General features: G+C 49.9%; 1 protein-coding gene across 1 annotated transcript; it reads right to left on the bottom strand.

The window, feature by feature from the left end:
- Positions 1 to 172: 172 nt before the first annotated feature.
- TNFRSF13B (TNF receptor superfamily member 13B) lies at positions 173 to 26,653 on the bottom strand. Its single transcript, XM_068531794.1, has 5 exons — positions 26,593 to 26,653; positions 9,623 to 9,760; positions 6,851 to 7,096; positions 704 to 889; positions 173 to 396 (listed from the first exon to the last, which is right to left on the bottom strand). The coding sequence occupies exons 1-5, from the start codon at positions 26,651 to 26,653 to the stop codon at positions 173 to 175; spliced, it is 855 nt and encodes a 284-aa protein (XP_068387895.1).

Raw genomic sequence — 26,653 nt, 5'->3', positions numbered from 1 at the left:
CCACTCCCCTCCCCCTTCTCTGTCTTTTCCCCTTGCTCTCTTCCTCTCTCCCCAGTCTCCCCCACCATCAGTTCTCTGCCTCTCACTGTCTCTCCTCCTCTGCTCATGCCTGCTCACCGCCCCATCCCCATTTCTCTCCCCCATCACCATTCCCCCCCCAGCCCCCCCAGGTTCATGTGGCCAGGCCTCCTTCTTGGGCGGGCGTGCACACGACCTCGATGCCGCAGAGGCCGCCGTTCGGGGCGCGCACGCAGGGCTGTCCAGCTGCGCTCTGGCCGTGGCGTGCCCACCTCCCAGCACGCTCGGGCGCCCTGCACTCCGCGAAGCAGAAGCTGCACGTCTCCGTCGGCTCGGGCGTTGCCCCTGCAGCGCTGCCCGCTTCCATCCAGGGATCTGCTGAGGGGGAGAGGGCGTTGGCCTCGGCCTGAACCCCTCCTCGCCCGCCCTGCACCCCCAGGGGACCCCCTCCGGTTTTAGCCGCCCTGTCCTGGCAAGCGGGGCAAGCCCCGGGGCCCAACACCCGCCCTTCCTCAGGGCCCTGTCTCTTCTTGCCTTGATACTTGACCCAATTTCACCAAGACAGATAGGAAACCGTAGTAACTGGCGCCAGGCCGCTCCCAGGGAGAACCGGCAACCGCTCTCCGCTTAGAAGCAGGGGCAGAGCCAGGACAGAGGGACGTCCAGGACCCCACTGCGTGCTCACCCTTGGAGGACTTGGCCTGCGTCCGACATGGCCCGGGGGGTGGCTGGCAGGAGACCTGGTCCCCCCTCCTCTTGAGGAAGCAGGCCACGGCCAGCAGGAAGCAGCAGATGATGGCGCAGAGGCAGAGCCCCAGCGTGCTGTAGACCAGGGCTAGCTGGTCGGCGCTCAGCTTTAGCCCTGGGGGTGCTGCAAGACAGCGGGGGACCCAGAGTCAGGAGGGGCCCCTCCCTGAAGCGTCCCCTCCTCTGGCCAGCAGCCCCTCGTCCTGCTCGCTTGCTTCCTCCTCGTGAGGCCCAGACAAGCCATGCGGTCACCCCCACGCCCCCTCGGAGGGCCGGGAGACCCGGAGCTGGACGCCCTTTGCCGTTCTCTCGCTGTGGGGTGTAGCTTGGGACAGTACCAGAGGTGGACGGGTGAGCGGGTGGGCAGTTGTCCAGGCAGGATGTCTGACCAGGGAGCACGTGCTTTGAGAGAGACGGTGGTGTTGCTCCCGAGCCTGGGGGGCAGGTGCAACCGGGGGGGCCTGGGGAGATGGGGCGCTGGCCCCTCTCCTCTCAGGGCCCTGAGCCAAAGCCCTGCCCTCGAAACCTGTCCCGGGCCCTGGGATCGGGCGCCCCCAGCCCGGGCGGAAGGGCTGCTGGCCGCCTGCTGCGCTTGCTGCACGCAGCGCTTTCTCTAGTGTGTCCCTGACCCTCGTGCTTCTGTGGAGGAGGGTCGCTCGCCCCCTCTGGAGGTTGAGGTGTAGTCCACGTGCAGCCAGGCTCACGGCCGTGAAGTTGGGGGGGGGGTGGTTAGTGTGTTCTCAGGCTTGAGCAGCTGCTGCCTCTGCACCTGGGGTGTGTCCAGCACCGCATGGCGCCCCCCGTCCCCCCAGGCCCCGGGCACCACCACGCTGTCTCTGTCACCTGTTCTGGACACTTCATGCCAGTGGAATTGTGCAGCACGGGACCTTCACGTCCGGCCTCTCCGCGTGTTTCCAAGGCTCAGGCGTGTGGCCACGTGTGTTGGGTCTGAGTAACGTTCCGCTGCGTGGATGCACCGCATCGTGTGTGTTTGTCCACGATGAGCATTTCGGTGGTTTCCACCCTTTGGCGGCTGTGAAGGCTTGTGTGCAGGTTTCCGTGTGCACGTGTGTGTACAGCTCTCGTGGACACGTCCCACGAGCGCAGTTGCCGGGTCAGGTGGCGCCTCTGTGCTGAGCTGCTTGAGGATCCTGCAGGCTGTTCCCGCTGTGGCCACACCGTCTTACAGACTGTTTTTCAGATGAGAAAACTGAGCCTCAAATCTGGGCGCAATTGCAGAGCTGCACCTGGGGGCAGGTCTGATGGGCTCCATGCCGGGGCTGCAGGCCAGCCATGCATAGATGACGAGGGTGGACACTGTCTCTCTTCGTTATGCACGCTCCTCAGAGTCAGAGGTTTATGAATTGACAGCTGACTGGTGCCACCCTGACGTTCACAGAGCTCTGGGTGGGCTGTTGGCGCCACCCCGGGCCAGCGACATCCGTGTGTCCCAGCTCCCGGGCCCCCATCTGCTCACCGGTTCCTGCGCGTCCCTGGGATAAAATAAAACCATCTTCCTGGCCGGATTAGCGGGGGAGAGGCTGGCAGCCTTCACACGGGAGGTGGAATTGCCAGCTACCAGACGCTGCTAAGTACACAGTGAACTGCCAGGTGGATTTGAGACCAAACATCTGCATGTTTCAGGTGTTTTCAGCTGAATTCTAACGCAGACTACCTCGAGGCTGGCTGCTGGCATTCAGAGATGGTCCTTGATTCCTGCCCTTCAAGTCGGGCTGGGCCGGGCCCCCCTGCACCCAGCAGTACGCAGTAGAGGGGACGCAGGGCCTGGCCGGTGCCATGAGGAGGCCTGGCAGCCTCTGCTCTGCTCTCCCGGGCGCCCTGAGCCACCACGTGAGGAGGGTGATTTGGGGCTTCCTGAGGGAAATGGAACCAGTTCCTGCCCGGTGACCCGCTCCTAGAACATGCTTCGCAAAGGCCCTGGATCCAGAGGAGAGGTGCACTTAAAACTGCGAAAGATGTCACCTTCCACCTCTGTCCCAGGCTGGCGACACAGGCACATCTGGGTGGGGTGGTCTCCTCTGAGGGCCACGTGCAAAACCACCTGCCAACACGGACACGCCCTTTCCAGTCTTGTGGACTCATCACCTTCGCTTCTAGGCACGTGGATGCAGGCATTTGCTGGGCTTTGTTTGCAGTGAGAGCCGGAGACCAGCTACGTGGTGGGTCCTGAGATGGGCTGAACCTCAGGAGCAGGAAGTGAAAAGGGAGAGAGAGGTGGGCGCTTGGGATTCTGCCTGGTGTGAAATATGCTTAGACAGGAGCGTGTGGGAACCGACAGTCCCAGACTGCAGCAGGCGTTGCTCCTGGGGAGAGACTGTCCCCAAACCTCGCTTTTTAATAGCTTCTATCTTCCGTCACGATCCGTGTGTGTCGTCCTTTCCAAACGGGAATGGCGAGGAGCATGCTGGCTGCCTCACTTGTTAAAGCCGAGTCAGAGGCTGGCCAGGTAGGGGGACGGGTCCCCAGCCACCGCTCTGCTTCCTCTGTTCAATCGCCAGCCGTTCAGGTCTGCAAGCTCGGTCGCTGCCCTCTGTCGGCCCTCAGTGACCTGGCCCCGGAGCGGAGCGGCCTCGCCCAGTGCCTCCCTGTCTGCTGACCCCGGTGGGTGCAGGGGCTTCAGTCGGGAAAGGATGTGAGCTCTGTCCTTGCCTGAGAGCCAGGCCTGCGGCGCAGTTCTGAGCACCGCCACCAGGGGGCACCGCGGATGGTTTATTTCCAAGCGGGTTTTCCATTAGATTTGTTCCGTGCTTGTACTGTTTTCAGAGTCAATCTCGCCTAGAAACAGGATTTCTCCGACTGCTGCTGCTGGGCTGGAGCTCGGGCTGGCCAGGCGGGCTGTGCTGTGACCTGTCCTGAGGGGCCTTGGTGTAGCCGAGACAGGACAGGTTTTGAGCCTGGGCCCTGCGGCCACCCCTGCTCACGGTCAGGCCTGCCTCCTGGTGAAATGGGGCAGACGCTCCGGCCTCCGCGCTGTTGGTAGCAGCTGGACCCAGTGGAACGTTCCGCCAGCATCCCCATGGCCCCAGCCCAGCGAGCAGGCAGGTCAGGGGAGGGGTGAGGTGGGCTCCCGAGGCTTTCTGTCCCCCTTCCCTGGCCTCAGCCCTGGGGATGAAGAGGGGGCCTGGGGCAGCCGGCACAGTGACATCTCTTGCAACCGTCGGGGGCGGTGGTGGGGGGGGGCGTGTGTGGGGAGAAAACGCTCCACACCCTGAGATAAAAAGCCAGAGACAAGACCAACCCCCAGGCCGCCATGCAGGATGTGCTCCCAAGGCGGGTATCACCCTCCACGAGGGGCCTGGTAACCTGCACGTGGGACCTTATGACCTGATTTGGGGAAAAAGCCTTTGCAGATGTAATCAAGTTAAGGATCTGGAGCATCAAGGCCCAGGGTCGCTGAGGCCCCGCGAGAGCCCTGTGAGGGGGGTGCCGGGCTGACTGTCCCTGGTGGGGACAAGGAGATACAGAGTCTGGAGACGTCCCAGGTCAGCCGTGCTCACGCCACCCAGAGCTCTGAACCTGGGACCCAGGAGGCCCTTGAATATGGCCTGGGGGCTCCGTGGGCTCGGATAAGAAAAGCAAACCTTAATTTTCACTAAAACTTAGCCTTTGCTCCCCTGTTTGTAGCAGTCGCAGCCCCAGTGATACTAGCAGTGGCTGTACCCTGTCCACAGAGAATCCGTGTGTTTCCGCTCCCAGCCCCTCCCAGCACCTGCACGTGCTGTGCCCTCTGCCTGGAACACCTTTCTCCCCGCCGTCTCTTAGATGTATGCTTTCCTTTTAAATGAGCAGTTACTTCGTGCTGATCCTGACACGTAGCGCAGCAACCCCGTGAAGGCAGATGATCTCAGTCTTACGGAAACACTTAACCTCAGAGAGGTTAAGTGACTTGCTCAAGGTCACACAGTTGGTGGGAGATGGAACCAGGGGTCTGGCCCCCAGTCTGCCTTGAAGGCCTCTCCTCGGGGAAACCTTCCTTGCCCCATCACACCCTGGCTGGGGGATGTCGTCACCACGCACTGAGGTTACTCAATCATTTGTCTTGTCTCTCCCGTCAGACTGTGACTTCCGTGGGGTCAGCGACAGGGTCTGCCTGACTCTTGCACCCGCCCCCCAGGCACAGCTGAGCCCTCCACAGTTACCGTCAAATGAAGGAACGGCCATTCCAAGAGACGTGGAGGGGCCGAGGTGGGGGCTGGCAGGGCGGGGAGTGAGTGGGGGGGACAGGGCAGCCCCGCTGCCACGGGCAGTGTCCTACACACCCTGCCCTTGACACCCAGGGTGTGGGCCCAGCACTTCCTGTTCACAGGCCTCACCACACCCAGCTCTCGCCCCACCTGCACGCCCAGGTGTCAGGACACAGCGGGACACACACGTAAGCCCCAGCCAGACCTCCAGAGGGACGCGGGGCAGGGGCAGGTACGGCGAGGTGTCACCCAGCCCCCGAGGCTGGGGAGGCCACACCCTGGAATGACTGGGACAGCGGCTGCTGCAGGTCAGACGTGGTCACACTGACCCCACTGGCTCCTGGAATGTCTGTCCACACTTCCTGGGGGATTCGTACCTGGAGGGTCCACCCCAGGGGACCCTCTGGGGAGGGGGCTTGGCTGGTGGTCACAGGCAGGAAGGGCTAACGGTGTCACACTGGCAACAGGTCCCCCTAAGTGGGCGACGGGGCCACAGAACACTGTTCTGGGGTTTGGCTCTTGCAGAGCGGACAAACTTTGGAACCCGCAGGCCGGGCGCGAGTCCCTGCTCAGCTGTGCACTGACTCTCCAGGTCTTGAGACTCAGTTTTTCTGTCTGTAAAGGGGAATCTGTGGCATCGGAGGTGGACGGGGTTCTGGGTTTGGCTGGAAGAGTCAAATACATCACTGACTGCAGGGCAGGCGTGGGGGTCACCAGACCTTGGAGAGCAGCCCCCCCTTGTGGTTCCGTTCGTCACCGCCTCCCCGCGTATCCACGCCCTCTGTGTGTGGATCTGCACTTGCTCTCACGAGAGGCTGTGCTGGATAAAAACCGGCCACAAACCCCCCACAGCTACAAATCCTTCGCCTCTCCTCCAGCCGAGAGTGGGGTCTGTCTCCCCCGCCTTGAATCTGGCTGGCTTTGCATCTGGAGGGATAGAATGCAGCACGATGGGTGCCAGCTCTTGGCTGAGAGGTTCAGAGGCCTGTGTGTCACCTCTGATGTTCCTGCCCACCCGCTGGTCCCAGGGGAGGACGAGAGACTCAGGAGCAGAGCCCCTCCAACTGACTCCAGCCAAGCCCTACGCCATGAGGAATAACATGCCATGGAATCTGGGGGCTGTTTGTTACATGGCAGCAGCTTACTGACAGGAGAGCAAAACAGAGTAAGAAACAACAGTCTAACCGAGAAGAACCAGGCTGGGCGTTTCGTTATCAGGACACACGAAGCCTGTTCTCATGGAAGTGATGTCATGAGGAAAGTCACAGAAAAGGAGGAAAACCAGCCAGCGCCTGGCAGACCAAGAGCACCGTAAATATCAAGTGTTTACGGGTCCACATCCCCACCCGAGCCCCGTCCTTTCTGACACCACAGAGCAGAGTAGCTGAGCCAAGAGGTGTTTTCTGGGAGGATTAATTAAGTCATTTCCAGTGCTCGGCACTTAGTAGGTGCCCAGTTCAAGGGACCCCTCTCACATATCTAAGGAGGCCCATCTCCACCGTGAGCTCTTTTGGTAGTACTTTTCCTTCTCGTTCTTGGGAAGTCTCCGTTGCCTCTAAATGGATTGGGGGTCTTGCTCACAGGTTAGCTGTGCTGTCCACTCGCTGCCCTGTGTTCTAAGAATTCATTCAGCCACAGTTATGAGACTCTCAACTGTCAGGTCTTTTTTCTTCTTTTGCTTCCTTCTTGCCCACAGACTTCTGTAAACTTTGCCTAATTTTTTTTTTCTATCCTGTCATGATCCCCCCACCCCCCTGGTTTCTGGCCATTTGCCTGCACTGGACTTCCTGCTTTGCAGCTTCTCCTTATTGAGGCCTGGTGCCTGCCTTCCACCCACTCTGACCCTTGGACACCGCGCAGGCCAACCTTAGGTGGCTTACCTGGACCCACATCCGAGCCTCTGTGCTCTGATCCCTGGTACCTCCCTAGGTTGTCTGCCCGGGTCAAGGCCTCTCCGGTCCGCTGTCTCCTGACCTCTGGTGGGAGGTTCACTTGACTCCTGAACTTGTTCTCACAGAAGTGTGTGCATTGCTTGGGGTGACGTCCACAGATGGAGGCACAGCTGATACAGTCCCCCAGGAGCTGGTCATAGTACCTGCCTTGCTCTTTGCGGCAGCTGAGTGACTCTGGGAGACAGAGATGCGTGATGCTGCTGGGTGACAGACACAGGCAGGAACTGGGGGTCTGGCCTCAAAGGGTATCAAAGTTAAAAAAAAATCCTAGTCCAGTCCCCCAAAAGCAATTCCAGGGTAATCCAAGTCCTCTTCCAGTATGCAAATGTAAGACTATACGTTGTCCTCTAAGTACTGTTTTAGCTGCATCGCCCACATTTTGACATGCAGTATTTTTTCTATACCTAGTTTAGAATGTTCTTATTTTTCACTATCATTTCTTCTTTGATCTACATATTACTTAAAAGAGCATTTCTTAGTACTAACTGTATAAGGGTTTTCTAGTTATCTTTTAAGTTATTACGTTGTCACGTAACTTCTTTACTTGGGTTTTTCACACCTCATAAGGGAGAAATGTATTTCATATAAACATAAGGAATGGAGAACAAAGCCAGAATCTGCCTTAGCAAGTTGGGGAAGGGGACTGGAAGGAAGATGAGAAAGCTCAAATTAATAGTGTTTTTTCTGTCTTAATAATAAATGAGAATTTCAGGAGCTTAACCAGGCATCAGTGCCAAGGGGCAGAAGCCAAGCAAACTGAAGCCCATTCACACTTGCTGGAGAGAGCAGTTTTGAGTGCCATACAGAAACCTACACTTTCACAGGGCAGGTTTCCCTTGTCTCTAAGATTCATTCATATGAAAATGTGACTCGTATGCAGGTTTTCAGGGCGCATTTTGGAGGCAGCACAAGACAGAGGCCAAGAACCCAGACCTTGAAGCCACGCGGGCTTGGGGAAGCTCTGGTCCGCCACTTCACGTGGTGGGCTTGGCCCCTCCGTACCTCAGTCTCCTGTTTTCCAGGAGAGGAATAATTATAACAATGGTGATTTCTTACGGTTGTTACGAGGATTTGAAGTCCCCAGCACAGTGCCTGACACATAATGAATAATGCTCAAGGTTTAAATAGAATATTCACTTGTGCTTCTTTGCGACGCAAACACGCCAACACTTACATCCTTTTCAGAGTAGAAGACAAAACCAGGAAGGCATGCATTTGGGACCTCAGGGAAGACTCGGGAGATCCTGTCAGGACCAATGACCACCCCTTGCCCTTACCCTGCTGTGGCCCTGGACCCTCCTGACCCCGACACTCACGAGGTGGAGTTAGCCTGATGGTAGCAGTGTCCCCGGGCTTGCCGTGACCTCCTCTCCTCCTTGGGAACCCCCATGTGGCTGTGCAGGTGACAGCTCCGCAGACCACCAGCCCTCACTGCCTGACCTCACAACCTCCCCTCTGGGCCTCGATATTCCCTGTTGTATTTTCCCGCCTCCGTGCCTTTGTCCATGCTGGTCCCTCCTCCAGGGGTGCCGTTCCCCCTCATCTGACTTCTGCATCTGTGGGCTCTTAACAATCCATCTCAGGTGGCGCTTCCTACCAGAAAACTTCCTTGCTCCCCAACCCATCAGCCGGACGTGGTCTCTCCCAACTGTGGCGTTTTATGGTAGTTCACCTTTTTACCGTGAAGTGGAGTCATTTCTCCCACTAGCTAATAACCTCCTTGAAGGGTCTGTCAGATTCCTCTTTCCAGTGGTTTGTGGGTCAACACAGTGAATGTCCACCTCATTAATGGATAGTGGCTCAGAGCCATGGTGTTGCAGACTCAGAAAGTTGTTTAAACCCTAACTCTTCCACTATTGTGCTGTGTGATCTTGGGCAAGTCACTCAGCCTCTCTGAGCCCCACTCAGCCAGTATTTATGAAGCACTTACTATGTGTCAGGCACTGTGCTAGGCTTAAGAAAGGAATTGAGCTCTCAGTCGGGTGGTTGAGACACATGAACACACAGGAAAGAACGTGTGGTACAAGCTGTGATAAGTTCCATCAGGGAAAGAACAAGTTACGAAAAAGCAAGCAAAAGACACTTTTCAAGACAATTAGAGAAAACTGGATATGGCCTGAGCGCAGGTGATATTAAGGAATTATTGCTGGGGGTGATAAAATATTGAGGTTATATTTTAAAGGCCCTTATGTGTTAGGGATTCGTGATCCAGTATTTACAGGTAAAATGATAACGAGTTCTTGGATTGGCTTTAAAATACACAAGTAAAAAAACGGGGGACTGAAAAGGTGGAATTTCTAAAGCTGCTGATGGGTAGACAGGCTTATCATGCTGTCCTCTCTCTCTGTCCTAATTTCTATAATAAAAAGTTTCAGAAGAAAGAGCAGAGAATGATGAAGGAGGGCCCACTTTCCATCCGGCAGTCAGAGAGGACCTCTTGATTTGGGGCTGAGACCTGAAGGCCAGGTAGGAGGGAGCCCAGGGGAGAAGGTGGGGAAATGCATCCCTGTGCAAAGGCCCTGAGGCAGGAAGGAACAGAGCATGCTTGGGAAGCTGCAAGGAGGGTAGGAGGGTGGAAAGGTAGAAGGTGCCACACTGTCTCCCGTCTCCCTCCACCCCTCCTCAGGCCCCGAGTGCAGGCCAGGGGGACCTCCGGGGGCAGGAGGGGCCTCCAGCCCAGGCTCGGGCCCCAGGACTCACTGCAGAAGGCTGCACAGGTGCGTGGGCTCTGATTGCTGCAGATGGTTTTGCAGGAGACACAGGTATTCAGCAGCGGGTCCCAGTACTGCTCTTCGGGGCAGGGCTTCATGGCCACCCCCAGCCGCAGGCCCTGTGGGGCTGAGAGGCAGGGAACGTGAGGGCAGCTGGCACCACTGGAGGCCGGAGCCCAGGCGGCCTCTCCCGCTCACGTTCCCTAGGGGGAACAGACAAAGTTGGTTTCTGCCCCAGTTGTACTTGCTGGGCAACCCGGGGCCGACACCCTGAGCCTCGGTTTCCCGTCTGGGGCACGGCAGTTCTGAGGCCCCTCTGGCATCAGCGGAGCCCTGCTCGGCCCTGTTCTCTGCCCTCATGAACGTGCACACGCCTCCTGCCACGGGGTCTTTGCACGTGCTGGTCGCTTTGCACCCCATGCTCTTCCTGCTCCACTACTGGTCATTTCCTCCTGATCCCTCAGATCTCTGTTGCAACTTCGTTTCTTCAGGGAAGCCTTTCTGACACCCTCCCACCCCGGATTGGGACTTGCCCCTTCTTCTGCACTCCGAAGTGCTCTTGTCACTGTTGTCACTTGACTTTTGTGATGCAATTATTTGATACTGTCTCCCCATTAACTGGGAGCATCACGCAGGCATAGATGCTAATTGTTTTGTTTGCTGCTGGGTCCTCAGAACCTAGATAGTGCCCAGGACATAGTAGGTGCTCATTAAATGAATGAATTAGAAAAGCAGACCTAGCCAGTGCCTAGCAAACAGCAAGCACTCAATAAATGTCCGTTTCCTTCCCTTGCTCTTTTGCTGAGATGTGAGACACACACAATGGCAAATCTCACGAGTACAGCTTGACAAATCTTTCCATGTGTACACACCTGTGTCACGACCACCACGTCAAGGTGGTGAACATTTCTTGCACCCTGATGACTCCCATGGGCCCCTCGCACCCAACATCCACTCCCAGAGGTAACTCCTGTTCTGAGTTTGAACGCCACAGGGCCATAGGCTGCTGGTACTGCCTGTTCTTGAACTTTCATGTCTGGATTCTTTGGCTCTGCAAGGCATCTGGGACTCATTCCAGATGGTTGTGTGTTGCTGAGTCTTCTGTAATTTTCTGCCTAATTTCATGGCATTTTCCTCCCCAACGACTTCTTTTAAACATTTTTTGAGGCACTTGTTTATTCTTTGATGGAAGTCCACTGAGGAAAGACCAGCGGCTCCCACTCAACCCGGCAGCTTAACCACCTGGGTTTATCCTCCTTCCCTCTTGAACCCAAACTGAAAGGGCAGGAAAAGATAGTTGTCCTCAAAGATGGAATGGAAGAAGTGACTGCAGCAGGGGACAGGTGTCAGCCATGTTTTGGAAGCGGAAGGCAGAGGGCCTGGGGCGACAGGCTTCAGCTGAAGATCTCTCTCGGTCGAAGCTCGCGGGGAGGAAGCGGGATTGAGTCACCGAATGCTGGGACCCTCCTGGAACTGGGGCACTAGGGCCTCTGACCGTGGGGGATGGGAGGGCAGAGCAGTGAAATAGGGTTGGATGGAGACTTTCATAAAGAGGGCTTGACCCCAGGCAGGTGACGGCCCCTCACCCACCTGAGCAGGAGGTTGGGGTCTCCTCAGACACAGCTGAGGAGGGGTGGCAGTGAGGTCCACTCTTCCCCCAGCCATACCTCAGGAGCGCTGTGGCCAGGTTTGTAAAAGATGTGTCCTCCCCCATCCTGCAACTGGCAGGAAACCAGCAGACTCTGCTCTGGAAAAACTGACCCAAAGGAAAAGCCCTGGAGGCACTGACTGGGAGAGTCTTTCAAGAAAATGACCACGCTGCTGCCTGACCACTAGAGCAAAGCTTCTGTGTGAAAACCCCGTCCGTTTACCCAGAACTTCCAATCAGCCGTTAGTGCCTCAGTGTGAATTGTGAACCGCAGCCAAGGGTCACCTGATATTGGAGCACCACCTCTGCATGAAAGAGACCTTGGACGGTGCATGCAGAAGAAATCCACCCGGTGCCAATAGAGACAATGCAGGGAACAGAAGAAAACTACAAGATGACAACAAGACATCCTTAGAAAGAGAAGAGAACTTTCATATCCACGAGAAAGAATGGTGTACTAATTTTTTTTTTTTTTTTTCCGGCTTGTGGGATCTTAGTTCCCCAACCAGGGATCAAACCTGGGCCCTCAGCAGTGAAAGTGTGGAGTCTCAGTCACTGGACTGCCAGGGAATTCTCAGTGATGTGCTACTTTTAAAGAATTGTATGCATAGAACAAATAAGAATGACTAGAAATTTTAAAATATAATAGCCAGAATAAAAACATCTGTCGAAGGGTTATAAGATATAATTGAAGAAATATCCCAGAAAATCGGAAAAGATATGAAAAATACGGAATTCTATCAGGAGGTCCGGAGGTTGACTGATGGGAGTTCCAGAGAAAACAGATTTGAAAGACAGCCTCCAGATTCAAAGAGCCAATCAGGTGTCCTGCACAATAAATTCTCTCAAACCAAGACCCACCATCGTGAAATTCAGGAGCAACAGAGACTTGGAGGAGATTCTAAAGCCTCCTTGAGAACAAGCAGGTCACCTACAGGGAGGGCTCTGTGAGTTAGGAACTCTGTGGACATTTCAAATCAAAGCGGGGGCGTGAGAGCAATGCCAGGGAAGATGGCCAGGAGGAAGCCCCAGCGACCTGCTTCTCCCCTAATGGCCATCAAGCTGGCAGCCTCGGCCCCAGCGACCTGCTTCTCCCCTAACGGCCATCAAGCTGGCAGCCTCGGCCCCAGCGACCTGCTTCTCCGCTAACGGCCATCAAGCTGGCAGCCTCGGCTGAAGTAACGATATTGGAGCTCTGGGGTTGTCCACAGGACAGTCGGGCAAAGAGGCTGGTAGATTTGGGGAGTTTGGTGCCTTTCAGCCTGTCGTGGGTTGGTGGCTGCTCATGTCCCTGGGGCAACTTGCCGGGACCTGGATGGGCTGTAAGGACCTTGTCCTCTGAATGTTGGGATTGTGGGTTCTAATCGCTGGTTGCCGCTTTTGATCACTGAGGAGCCAACACAGAGGGTGGTGGTCATTGTTTCAGCCTCCCTGGGCTGAAGTGGCTCCCAGGGGATTGACAGAGATCTACTGCCCCCCATTTGGGGAGTCACACATATAGGGAGATCTTTGTCAGGTCGCTGGCTGACTGCAGAGACGAAGGAACAGAAACTTTGGTGACCACACACAAGGAATACATACTTCGCAAAAATAGTTTGGAAGAGTCACAAACAGACTCCAGCTCTCAGCAGCAAAAAATTCAGCAATCCCGGAGGAGTGAGAGAGTTAAGTTTCCAGACTTACCACAATGTAATGCTCAAAATGTTCAGTTCTCAAAAAACTTACAAAACATACAGAGAAACAGGAAAATATGGCACATTCACAGAAAAATAGAATTTGACAGAAACCATCCCTGAGGAAGCCTAGACATTGGAAATATTAGTCAAAGATGTTAAATCAACTGTCTTAAATATGTTCCATGAGCTACAGGAAACCACAGACAAAGAACTAAAGGAGATCAGGAAAATGATGTAAGAACAAAATGAGGATATGAATAAAGAGATAGAGGTTGTAAAAAAAGGAACCAAAACTTGGAAGCAACCCAGATGCCCTTTAGTAGGTGAACTGATAAATAAACTGTGGCATCCAGACAATGGAATTTATTCAGCACTAAAAAGAAATGAGCTCTCAAACCATGAAAAGACGTGGAGAGATCTTAAATGCATGTGACTGAGAAAAGCCATGCTAAAAAGGCTCCACGCTGTATGATCCCAGCTCTGTGACATTCTGGAAACAGAAGAAAGATCAGTGGTTGTCAGGGGTTATGGGGGAGGGAGAGATAAAGGTGGAGCACAGGGGATTATACAGAGCAGTGAAACTGTTCTGTATGATACTGTCATGGTGGATGCAAGTCATTCATTATACATTTGTCAAATCCCATGGAAAGTACAACACCGAGAGTGAACCCCAGTGTAAACTATGGAGTTTGGACAATAATGATGTATTAATATAGTTACTCAATTGTAGTGGATGTGCCACTTTAGTGCAGGATATTGATAGTGAGGGAGGCTGTGCATGTTTGGGGACAGTGGGTAGATGGGAATTCTCTGTAATTTCCATTCCATTTTTCTGTGAACCTCAAACCACTCTAACTAATCTATTAAAAAATGGAAACAAACTGAAATTCTGGAATTGAGAAGTCCAGTAACTGAAATGAAAAGACTCCCTAGAGGGGTTCAGTAGCAGATCTGAGCAGCCAGAAGGAAACGATCAGTGAACCTGGAGATAAGACTATTGAAATTATTTAGAATAGGAAGCAGAAATTTAAAAGAATGAGAAAAAATAAACAGAACCTGAGGGACTCGTGGGAGCCCATCAAATGTAACACTGTTTGCATATAGGAATTTCAAAGAGAAGAGAGAGAGAAAATATTTGAAGAAATAATGGCTGGAGACTTCCCAAATCTTAGGAAAGACATGAATATACATGTTTGAGAATGTCAGTGAACAAGCAGGATAAACTCAATGACGCCCACATTGAGACACACTGTAATAAAATTGTGGAAACCCAAAGAGGAGAGAATTGTGAAATCAGCAGCAAAGAAACAGTTGTCATATACAGGGGATCCTCAATAAAATTAATAGCTGGTTTCTCCTCAGAAATCATGGAGGCTAGAAGTGAGCTGTTACATTTAAAGTCCAAAAAGGAAAAAAAAAAAACCTATCAACCAAGAATTGCATATCTGGCAAAGCTATCTTTCAGGAATGAAGGAGAAGTTAAGACATTTCCAGATAAGCAAAAGCTGAGTTTGTTACCAGTAGACCTGTCCTACAAGAAATGCTAAAGGGAGTCATCCTTCATGCTGAAATGAAAGTGCACTAGACAGTAACTTGAAGTCATAAGAAAAAATAAGGAGCACTGGTAAAGGTAATCTATGACAATATCAATATCAATAGGAAGGGACAGAGATACAGAACAGTGTTTGTACACTACTGAAACTAAGTATTATTGAAACTCAGTTGTTAGAGGTTTAAGACATTAATTGTAATCCTCAGGGTAATCATTTAGAAAAAATAACTAAAAACATACAGAAACTGAAAGAAAAAAGCAATAAAAAAGGCACACTACAAGTAATCAACTAAATACAAAAGAAAAGTCAGTAGTGGAGGAACTGAGGAACAGAAAACATAAGACATACAGAAAACACATAGATAAATGACAGAAGTAACTCCTTTTTCAGTAATCATATTACTGTAAATGGACTTAACTCTGCTATTACAAAAGGCAGAGACTGGGAGATTGGATTAAAAAAACAGTATTCATCTATATCTTGTTTACAAGAGACTTACTTTAGATGAAAGGACACAAGAGCTTGAAAGTAAAACAATGGACAAATATCGTCCATGCAAATAATAACCAAAAGAGAGCTGAGGTGTCTATATTATTATAAGACAAAGTAGTTTAATCAAAAGAGGTTACAAGAGACAAAGACAAGATATATTGATTGAAAGTTTGATACAGGGGCTTCCCTGGTGGCGCAGTGGTTAAGAATCTGCCTGCTAATGCAGGGGACACGGGTTCGAACCCTGGTCTGGGAAGATCCCACATGCCGTGGAGCGACTAGGCCCGTGAGCCACAACTACTGAGCCTGCGCGTCTGGAGCCTGTGCTCCGCAACGGGAGAGGCCGCGACAGTGAGAGGCCCGCGCATCGCGATGAAGGGTGGCCCCCGCTCGCCGCAACTGGAGAAAGCCCTCGCACAGAAATGAAGACCCAACACAGCCAAAAATAAATAAATATATTTAAAAAAAAAAGTTTGATACAGCAAGAAGATTTAACAATTATAAACACGTGTGTGACAACAGAGTGCAAACATATGAAACAAAAGTTGACGGAATTGAAGGGAGAAATAGACAGTTCTATGACAATATTTGGATATTTCAATTCCCCACTTTCAGTAGTGGGTAGGAGAACTGGACAAAAGATCAGTGAGGACAAGATGACTTGAGCAACTCTGTAAAGCAACCATATAACAGACACATACGCAACACCGTACTCAGCGACGCAGACTACACATTCTTCTAAAGCGTCCCTGGAACATACTCCTGGACAGGCTATATATCAGGTCACAAAACAAGTCTTAATAGGTTCTAAAAGGTTAAAGTAATTCAAAGAATCTTTTCTGATCAAAGTGGAATGAAACTAAAAGCCAATAACAGAAGGAAAATTGGAAAGTTCACAAATATGTGGAACTTCAACAACACACTTTTTTTTTTTTTTTTTTTTTTTTTTAATTTATTTGGCTGTGCCGGGTCTTCGTTGCAGCACACTGGATCTTCGTTGCAGCATGCAGGATGTAGTTCCCAGACCAGGGATTGAACCCGGCCCCCTTGCATTGGGAGCAAAGAGTCCTAACTGCTAGACCACCAGGGAATTCCCCCCAACACACTCTTAACCAATGGGTCAAAGAAGAAATCACAAGAGATATTAGAAAATATCTTGAGATAAATGAATATGAAAACACAACGTACCAAAAGTTATGGGATACAGTGAATGTAATGCTAAGAGGGAAATTTATAGGTATAAATGGGTACACTAAAGAAGAATTTCTCAGATCTTAACCTATCTGTATACCATGAGGAACTAGAAAAAGAAAAGCAAACTAAACCCAAAGCAAGCATAAGGAAAGATTAGAGCGGAGATAAAGAAAAAAGAGAATAGAAAAGCTGTAATAGAAAAGCTGTAAGTCAGCTGGAAAAAGCTGACTTCCCTGGTGGTCCAGTGGTTAAGAGTCCGCCTTCCAATGCAGGGGACACAGGTTCAGTCCCTGGTTGGGGAACTAAGATCCCACATGCCATGGGGCAACTAAGCCTGCGTGCCACAACTACTGGGCCCGCACACTCTGGAGCCCGCATACCGCAACAAAGAGCCCACGTGCTGTGGCCAAGATCCTGCATGCCGCAACTAAGACCTGATGCAGCCAAATAAATAAAGATAGAAAGAATTGATTAAAATAATAATAATAACAAATTAAAAAGAAAAACTATAATAGAGAAAATTAACAAAGCCAAAAGTTGGGTTTTTGAATAGATTTACAAAACTGACAAACCCTTAGCTGGATTGACTAAGGAAAAGAGACAAAACTCATATTACTAAAATCAGAAATGAAAGTGGGGCATTGGTACATATTTTATCGATTATAAGAGAGTACTGTGAACAATTGTGCACCAACAAATCAGGTAATCTAAATAAATGGACAATTCCTGGAAACATACAATCTACAAAAACTGATACATGAAGAAAGAATATCTGAATAGACCTATAACAGGTAAAGAGATTGAATCAGTAATAAGAGACCTCCCAACAAAAAGCCCAGGACCAGGGCTTCCCTGGAGGCGCAGTGGTTAAGAATCCACCTGCCAATGCAGGGGACGCGGGTTTGAGCCCTGGTCTGGGAAGATCCCACATGCTGTGGAGCAACTAAGCCCGTGCGCCACAACTACTGAGCCTGCACTCTAGAGCCCGTGAGCCACAACTGCTGAGCCTGTGTGCCACAACTACTGAAGCTCACGTGCCTAGAGCCCACGCTCCGCGACGAGAAGCCACGGCGATGAGAAGCCCACACACCACAATGAAGAGTAGCCTCCGCTCTCCACAACTAGAGAAAGCCTGCGCACAGCAACGAAGACCCAACACCGCCAAAAATAAATAAAGGTTTTTTTTAAAAAAAGAATGTGGTCATTAAAAAAAAAAAAAAAAAGCTCAGGACCAGATGGCTTCACTGGTGAATTCTACCAAACATTTAAAGAAGAATTAAAGCTAATCCTTCTCAGACTCTTTCAAAAACGTTGAAGAGGGAGCACTTCCTAACTCATTCTGTGAGGTCAGCATTACACTGATGTTGAAGCCTAATAAAGACATCATAAGAAAAGAAAATTTCAGACCAATATGCCCTGTGAATATAGATGTGAAAATTCTCAACAAAATATTAGCCAATCAAATCCAACAGCATATTAAAAGGATTATACGTTATAACCAAGTGGGATTCATTTCCAGAATGCAATAATAGTTCAACACATGAAAATCAATAGATGTAATACACTACAAGAATGAAGGAAAAAACTACATGATCATTTTGAGGCAGAAAAAGCATTTAACAAAATTCAGCACCTTTTCATGATAAAAAAATTCAGTAAAGTAGGAATAGAAGACAACCTCCTCTACATGATAACAACCATGTATGAAAAACCCACAGTTGACATCACACTCAGTGGTGAAAGACTGAAAGCTTCTCTCCTATGACTAGTAACAAAACAAGAATGCCCGCTCTTACTACTTCAATTCAACATAGTACTGGAAGAGCAGTTAGGCAAGAAAAAAAAATAAATGTATTCAAATTGGAGAGGAGAAAGTAAAATTATCTGTTCATAGGTGACATGATCTTATATGTAAAATCTCTAAAAATTTCACACACTAAAAACTGTTAAAAATTCAGCAAAGTTGCAGATACAAAAGCAACATAAAAAATCAGTTGCATTTTTCATATACTTGCAATGAACGATCCTAAAAGGAAATTAAGAAAACAAATCCATATTCAGAGACATAAAAATGAATAAAATACTTAGGAATGAATTTAACGAAGGTGGTGAAAGAAGTATACCCTGAAAACTACAAAACATTGCTGAAATTAGAGAAGATCTAAATAAAAGACATCCCGTGTTCATGGATTGAAAGACAATGTTAAGATGTCACTACCACTGCAAGTGATCTACAGTTTCAATACAATCCCTAACAAAATCCCAGTGACTTTTTTACACAAATAGAAAAACCCGTCTTAAAAATTCATTTGACCCTGAACAGTCAAAACAATCTTGAAGAAGAAGAACAAAGTTGGAGGACTCATACTTTCTGATTTCAAAACTTACTACAAAGCTAAAGTAAACAGTGTGATAATGGAATAAAGACAGATACTCAGACCAGTGGAATGGAATAGAACCCAGAAATAAGCTCTCCATCTATGGTCAGTTGATTTTCAACAGATGGAGGAGGGGGGAAAGCAGGGTCCATCTCTGTCAAGAGGGGAAGATAGAAATTCTCAGAATGATGGTGAAGGGAGTCCCTGGGACATGGCCTGGAGGCCAAGGGGGAGCCCTATCTCAACTAAGATAGGAGAAGAGTGGGAGGAACATCTCCAGTGGAAACAGGGAACCGTATATAAGCGAGTCTGCTTGACCAGTTGACAGGCTGGATCTGCCCCAGATCTGTGGGTGAGTTACTGAGACAGGCAGAGAAAACCAAGGAGTTTCAACTCCAGGGAGGTCACATGGCTCAGCTGTGAACAAAATTTACATCGTCATGTTGAGGTGAACAACAATCAGGGAATAACTCTGACTTTGTGTCTACAATAGTCACTCACTTGTGAGAGGGGACACCCCTAGACCACTGTCCGTGAACAGGGCAATGACAGGACTTATAAGACAGGAAGGAAGGAGGGAGAAAAACTGCAGAGGGTTTTGCATTTGGGGCAAATGGATTAGCTGGCAGCAAAGAGGGTGGTCTCTCCTTGAGCACCTGATGGGCTAGGGGGTCCGAGAGAGTTTCAGCAGTTTCAACATTCTGGGTGACAGATGAGAGAATTACAGTGACCGTTTACAGTCTCTCTTTTATGAATCGGGAAGGAGGAGGAGGAGGAGGAGGGGGAGAAGGAGGAAGAGAGAAAGGTGGGGATGACCGTTTCTTCCCATTGTAATTTCTGCCTCCTGTTGACTCATTCTGAAAACCGATTTCCCATGGTTCAGTGACAGAATGTGTGTGAGCGCAGCCGTGCCTGTGGAGGACGGCACAGCTCTGAGTCACCAGCCAGCCAGCTTGGGAAAGGCTGGCAGCACAGCCTCGGGTTTTCTTTTCCGTAAACGGGGACTGTGGGTGCTCCTCTGCAGAGGAGGTTTCCTCGAGGACGTGCACGTGACACGCATGGAACTGGCCCGAGGTGCGGTTGCCGAGTGGTAGTTATTTGGATAAAGTGGTTTAAAATATAATGGATTAATTATAATCATTTCATAATCAGCAAATCCACACTCCAGGCCTGGGAACTGCCCCCAGAACCTCAGCTTGTGGCTGAAGCACTATAACTTCCCAAAGACACCTGTCCCTGTACGCTGCCGTGTCGCCTGACCTCTCCTCTGAGATGTCTCAGGTGTGCCTTCCTGGATGGCCTTGTGGCCTGAGCACCTTCTACCTGGTGATGTTTCTTATTTTGTAATTTGGCATCTGAGGGTGTAGCCGTCTACCTCCTTACACTGTCTCATTCATCTCTGAACCCAGTACTTCTGTAATACCAGGCACACAGTAGGTCCTCGGCCAATGCTCACAAATAACCAAATACTTTATAGAGAGCTGTCCTCAGTGAAGACATGGGGAGTAGAAAGCAACCCTCGTTCTTGCGCTGTGTTGACACTGTGTAATGTCTGAGTTTTGTTCTGCCCCCTCCCCTGCCTGCATCTCCTCCCTTCAAGTAGGACTCAGGGCAGAGGTGTCCTGAGGTTGGGGAGTGGGGTGGGCAGAGCAGAAATCCTGGCTTTTGCTTTCAGAACTTAGAGGAAAGGATTCTTGGCACAAAATGATTGGGCCAGAAAACAGCACAGAAAATTTTCCCCTGGATTGAAGAAACAGCCCAAAGATTTGAGTGTGAAAGAGAATAAAATTTTAAAAACTTCTAGAGAAGAAACCGTTCGATAACTTCTTTATAACCTTGGAGTATGAAAGGCCTTTCTAATTATGACCCCAAATCCAAACTCTGTAAAATAAAAAATAGATAAAATAGACTACACAAAACAAACAAACAACTTCTGCATGGCCAAAAAAGCAGCTGAAGGAGGAAAGTCCAAAGACAAATGAAAAACGGGAACAAAACATTTGCAACTCGTATCTAAAGGGTAAGCAGAGGGGCTTCCCTGGCGGCGCAGTGGTTAAGAATCCGCCTGCCAATGCAGGGGACATGGGTTTGAGCCCTGGTCCGAGAAGATCCCACATGCCACGGAGCAACTAAGCCCGTGTGCCACAACTACTGAGCCCATGCGCCTAGAGCCCGTGAGCCACAACTACTGAGCCCACGTGCCACAACTACTGAAGCCCGCACGCCTAGAGCCCGTGCTCCGCAACAAGAGAAGCCACCGCAATGAGAAGCCTGCGTACGTGCCATGAAGAGTAGCCCCTGCTCACCACAACTAGTGAAAGCCCACGTGCAGCAACAAAGACCCAATACAGCCATAAATAAATAAATAATACAAAAGGAGAAACACACATATAAAAAAAGAGTAAGCAGAAAGGAAAAGGCCAGCCACCCTACAGAAAATTGGGCAAAGGTAATGAACAGACAGTTCACAGACAGGGACGAACAGCATGAATTTGCCTGGTCTCATTCCTAAGAGACAAGCAAATGTGAACTACGCTGAGACCATCTTCCCCCTAATAGATTGCTAAAAATCCAGAAGTTTAATAACACCTCCTGTTGGCAAAGGTCACAAGGAGAGTGGCACTCCTTCACTCTGGAAGGAGAGGAATAGGGATAACCCTCACGGGGGGAGATTGGGCAACGTTAGTCAAAATGACTGATGTTTTTACCTGCTGATACAGTGATTAAACTCTGGGATTTATTTCAGAGTGCAAAATGATGAATTCATTGCAGCAGTGTTTGTAATAGGAGAAGATTGGAAGTAGCACAAATGTCCCTCAGGAGGGGATTGCCTGAGTAAATTATATACACTGGACGATTACGCAGCTATAGAAGAGGGGTGAGGAAGCTCTCTGTATGTTGCTTTAGAAAGAACTCCGAGATATATTAAGTGGAAAAACAAACACAAGGCGCTTCCCTGGTGGCGCGGTGGTTAAGACTCCGTGCTCCCAATGCAGGGGGCCCAGGTTCGATCCCTGGTCAGGGAACTAGATCCCACATGCATGCCGCAACTAAGAGTTCGCATGCCACAACTAAGGAGCCCGCCTGCCGCAACTAAGACCCGGCGCAACCAAATAAATAAATAATTTTATTTAAATAATAAAAAAATAAAAACAAAACAAGGTCCATAACAGCATGGCTCATAGTCTCCCTTCCTTTCTTTCTTTCTGCAAAAAGGGAGAAAGTTCTAATCTAGATTTATAGGTATTAGTATATACATAAAGAAACACTGTAAGGAAACATAAGAAACCAAAAACAGTGTTTTAAATAAAATACTGCAGAATAAATTGAACAAAAGTAGTACAAAACTTGTACATTGAAAACTACAAAACATTCCTGAAAGAAGACCTAAATAAATGGAAAAATATTCCATATTCATGGATGGAAAGACTTAATATTGTTAAGATAGCAGTGCTCCCCAAATAATTGTACAGATTCAATGCAATCCCAATCAAATTCCCAGCTGGGTTTTCTGCAAAATTTGAAAAGCTGATCCTAAAATCATATGGAAATGCAAGAGACCCAGAAGAGCTGAAACACTCTTGAAAGTTGTAGGACTCACACTTCCCAATTTCAAAGCTTACTACAAACCAACAGTAAATAAGACAGTGTAGTACTGGCATAAGGACAGACGTGGGTCAGTAGAGTAGAATTTAGAGTCAAAAACTAAAGCCTAACATTTATGGTCAATTGATTTTCAACAACGATACCAAGAAGATTCAACGGGAAAAAGGATAGTCTTTTCAACAAATGGTGCTGAGACAACTGGGTAAGCCACCGTCAAAAGAACGAATGTGGGGCTTCCCTGGTGGCACAGTGGTTGAGAGTCTGCCTGCCAATGCAGGGGACACGGGTTCGAGCCCTGGTCTGGGAGGATCCCACATGCCGTGGAGCAACTGGGCCTGTGAGCCACAACTGCTGAGCCTGTGCATCTGGAGCTGTGCTCCGCAACGAGAGGCCGCGACAGTGAGAGGCCCGTGCACCGCGATGAAGAGTGGCCCCCCGCTTGCCGCAACTGGAAAAAGCCCTCGCACAGAAATGAAGACCCAACACAGCCAAAAATAAATAAATAAATAAATAAATTTATTTTTTTAAAAAGAAGAATGAATGTGGACCCCTAACTCACACCATACACAGAAAGTAATTCACAGTGGGTCATAGACCTAAATGTAACTAGACAGCTTTTAGAAGAAGACAGGAGTAAATCTTCATGATTTGGGGTTAGGCAGTGAGACCAAATGCACAAATGATTAAAAAGAAGCTTGAGAGACTGGACTTCATAAAAATTTTAAACTTTTGTGTTTCACAGAACACCATCAAGAAAATAAAATGATATTCCACCGACTTGGAGGAAATATTTCCAAATCATATATCTGATAAGGGATTTGTATCCAGAATATATAAAGAACCTTTACAACTGAATAATGGAAAGACAACCCAGTTTAAAAATGGGTTAGGGGGTTAAAGAGACATTTTTCCAAAAAGCTATCTGAATGGCTAATAAGCACACAGAAAGATGCTTAACATCGTTTGTTGTAAGGGAAACTCAGAACCACGCTGAGATACCTGCTGGGACAGCTGTAATGAACGAATGGATAACAACAAGTGTTGGCGAGGATGAGGAGGAACTGGAACCCTCCTGTGTTAATCGGGATTATAAAAACAGCGCAGCCGCTTTGGAAAACAGTCTGGCAGCTCCTCAGAACGTTAAACACAGAATTACCATATGGCCCAGCAATTCCACTCCTAAGAGAAATGAAAACATGTCCACCCAAATACTTGTACATGAATACTCACAGCAGCATTGTTCATAATAGCCAAAAAGTAGAAACAACCCAAATGTCCATCAACTGATGAATGGATAAGTAAAAAGTGGTCCATCCGGACAACGGAATGTTATTTGGCCACAAAAAGGTATGAAGTACTGACACCCTACCACACGGATGCACCTCAAAAACATGCTAATGGAAGAAGCCAGTCATCAAACAGCACATTCCGTTTTTATAAGATGTCCAAAGTAGGCGAATCTATAGAGACAGAAAGTAGGTCAGTGCTAGCCTAGGGCTGGGGGTGGGGAGGGATGAGGAGTGACAGGGGTTCTTTTTGGGGTGATGATAATGTTCTAAAATTAGATTATAGTGATGGTTGCACAGCTCTTAAACAGGTGAACTTGGTGGCACGTAAAGCATCTGAACAGAGCTGTTTATTCTAGAGGGGGCAGGAAAGCTGGGCGGACAGAGTACCAGGAGGAAAGGAAGGCTGTGTTATGTACCTTTTTATACTTACTGGGCTTCCAGCCTGGGACTACCATCTATTCACAAAGCAAGAGGCTTGGGAATTCCCTGGCGGTCCAGTGGTTAGGGCTCGGTGCTTTCACTGCCGGGGCCCGGAGTCGATCCCTGGTCGCGGAACTAAGATCCCACAAGCCACACGGCACAGCCAAAAAAAATATATAAATAAATAAATAAAAGCAAGAGGACCTAAATTAGGAGTTTGGGATTGGCAGATACACACTACTATATATAAAATAAACAACAAGCTCCTACTGTGGAGCACGGGGATCTATATCCAATCTCCTGTGATAAACCGTAATGGAAAAGAATATGAAAAGAATATATAGGTGTAGAACTGAATCACTTTACACCAGAGACTAACACAACATTGTGAATCAACTATACTTCAATTAAAAGAAAATAAGCAGGGCTTCCCTGGTGGCTCAGTGGTGGAGAATCCGCCTGCCAATGCAGGGGACATGGGTTCGAGCCCTGGCCTGGGAAGATCTCACATGCTGCAGAGCAACTAAGCCCGTGAGCCACAGCTACTGAGCCCACGAGCCACAAGTACTGAGCCCATGTGCCACAACTACTGAAGCCCGTGCACCTAGAGCCCGTGCTCCGCAACAAGAGAAGCCACCGCAATGAGAAGCCCACGCACCGCAACGAAGAGTAGCCCCCACTCACCGCAGCTAGAGAAAGCCCGCACACAGCAACAAAGACCCAACGCAGCCATAAAAAAAAAAATAAATAAATAAATAAATAAATAAATAAATAATTTTATCTATTTATTTATTAAAAAAAAGAAAGAAAATAAGCAGAGGACCACACAAAATTGAAGAGACCCCTGAGCCTTCTCTCATTTGGGGAGAGGAGGGTGGAAGCTGCCACCACCCCACCCCCAGGGAAGCGATGGCCAGTGGACAGCAGGTTGGATCGGACGAGGGCAGCCTAGGAAGCCTCAAAGACCCATTCCTGGTCAGAGGGCACCGAGCCACTGGACCTGACGGGGACACAGAGCCCGCTTGGCCAGGTGGCAGACACCCAGCTGGCCGGATGTCTGCGCTATCCCTGCCCACCCTTCCTCCAACACCACCGGAACCTCCATAAAGTCCCAGAACCATCATCCAGCCCCAAAGAAGGGCAGGAAAAGCCCCAAATTGACACTGGCCAGCAGAACAGAAGCCGCGTTGACCGCGGGAAGAAGGGGAGAGCTCTCACAGGCCTGGGTCTGTGGACTCACGGCCCGGGCTCTCCTGCACCCCAGCTGTCTGCCCGTCTCCTTCACATGCCTGGCTTTGTAGGCGCTGGACCAAGAAAGGCCTCTGTGGTCAAATTAGTTTGAAAAACGTGGGGCTAAAGAAAGCCAAAGTTTTGTTTTGTTGTTTTTAACTGCAGCTCTTCTCAGCGCCTTTGCTTGTGGCTCTTCAGGAGGGGCTCAGGCAGGTTCAAAGCCCTTCTGTGTTTTTCTCAGGGACTTCTGGTGGGGGGAGAGCCTCTCCTTCATTTTATGACCGAGGAAATGGAGCCCAGGGAGGTGAAGGGGCTCCTCCAAGGTCACACAGCGAGTCGGCGGACAAGGGGAGGCAGGCCCGACTCTGCTGCTCCTGGCAGCCTCCGTCAGTGCCAGGTCCCAGTTCTGACAGGTTCCCGACTCGTGGGCCTGGGCCTGGGCGGTTCCATCCTGTGCCAAGGTGACCTCTTGTGCCTTCCTGGTCCAACTCTCAGAAATCTTATACATCCGAGCCCTTAGCTGGGAACACATCTGGGGAGGTGGCTGCTTGACACAAAGGATTCCCGTCCAAAGGATTCACAGAAGAGATGCGCTCCCTGCCCGGCGAGTGGGGGACAGAGCAGCCGTGGCCCCTCCAACCCGGCCGTGCGTCCTGTCTGCACAGTGGGGGGCCTGGACCCTTCCACTTGCTCTAGCACCCACGCTTCCAGATTTGGGCCTTCGAACAAACCTTCAAAACCTGCCCTGATAAAAATTCTATAGGATAAATGATCCGGTTTCTTTGATTAAAAAAAAAAAACAAAACAGCAAGGGAAAACATGAGACAGAGTGGGAATGTTCTAGATTAAAACATGTAACCAAAACGATGGTGTTTGGATCCTGATTTGAACAAATCAGCTGGAAAAGACATTGACAAGACAGTCGGGGAAGTCTGAACATGGGCGCTTTGGTGACACTAAGGAATCATTCTTTGCAGAAGTCGTCATGGCGTGACAGTTTTTTGGGGTTTTGTTTTTTAAGGAGTTTTTGTTTTTAAGGGAGAAATACGGAGGTATTTACAGATCAAAAACGCGCTGTTTGGACTTGTCTCTAAAGTGATCCAGCGGGGCATGGGTAATCCTGGAAGTGTGGACGCGGGTCGACGTCTGCAGGAGGGCCCGTTAAACACTCCTGATATTTAAAAAACGTCCTGGCCCATCTGGCTGTGGGTCCTGGGGCCAGCCTGGGGTGGGAGTGAGAGGGACTTCCTGCCTGTGAGGGTGACCCTCCAAGCTTGCGGCTGCTCTCCGGAAAGCAAGGCCAGACCCCCAGGGCCCCAGACCCAGGGCTCTCCACGTGCACGGGCGCGGGAGGCCCCGGGGCAGCCCGAGCTTGCCCGTCTACCGTGGGCACCGCTTCCCCTGCATCCCCGATGCCACACAGAGCCCCAGGCGGAGCCCCTCGCGCCCACCCCCACCTCCCCGGCTACTCACATGGCTCCTCCTGGCCCACCCGGCTCCGGCCACCTCGCCTGCTCCGGCCCAGGCCACTCAT

This window comes from Eschrichtius robustus, chromosome 20 (assembly GCF_028021215.1).
Source record: "Eschrichtius robustus isolate mEscRob2 chromosome 20, mEscRob2.pri, whole genome shotgun sequence".
NCBI classification, from domain to species: Eukaryota; Metazoa; Chordata; class Mammalia; order Artiodactyla; family Eschrichtiidae; genus Eschrichtius; species Eschrichtius robustus.
The sequence above is the reverse complement of the archived record's forward strand: the minus strand, read 5'-3'. Positions and strand labels throughout refer to the sequence as shown.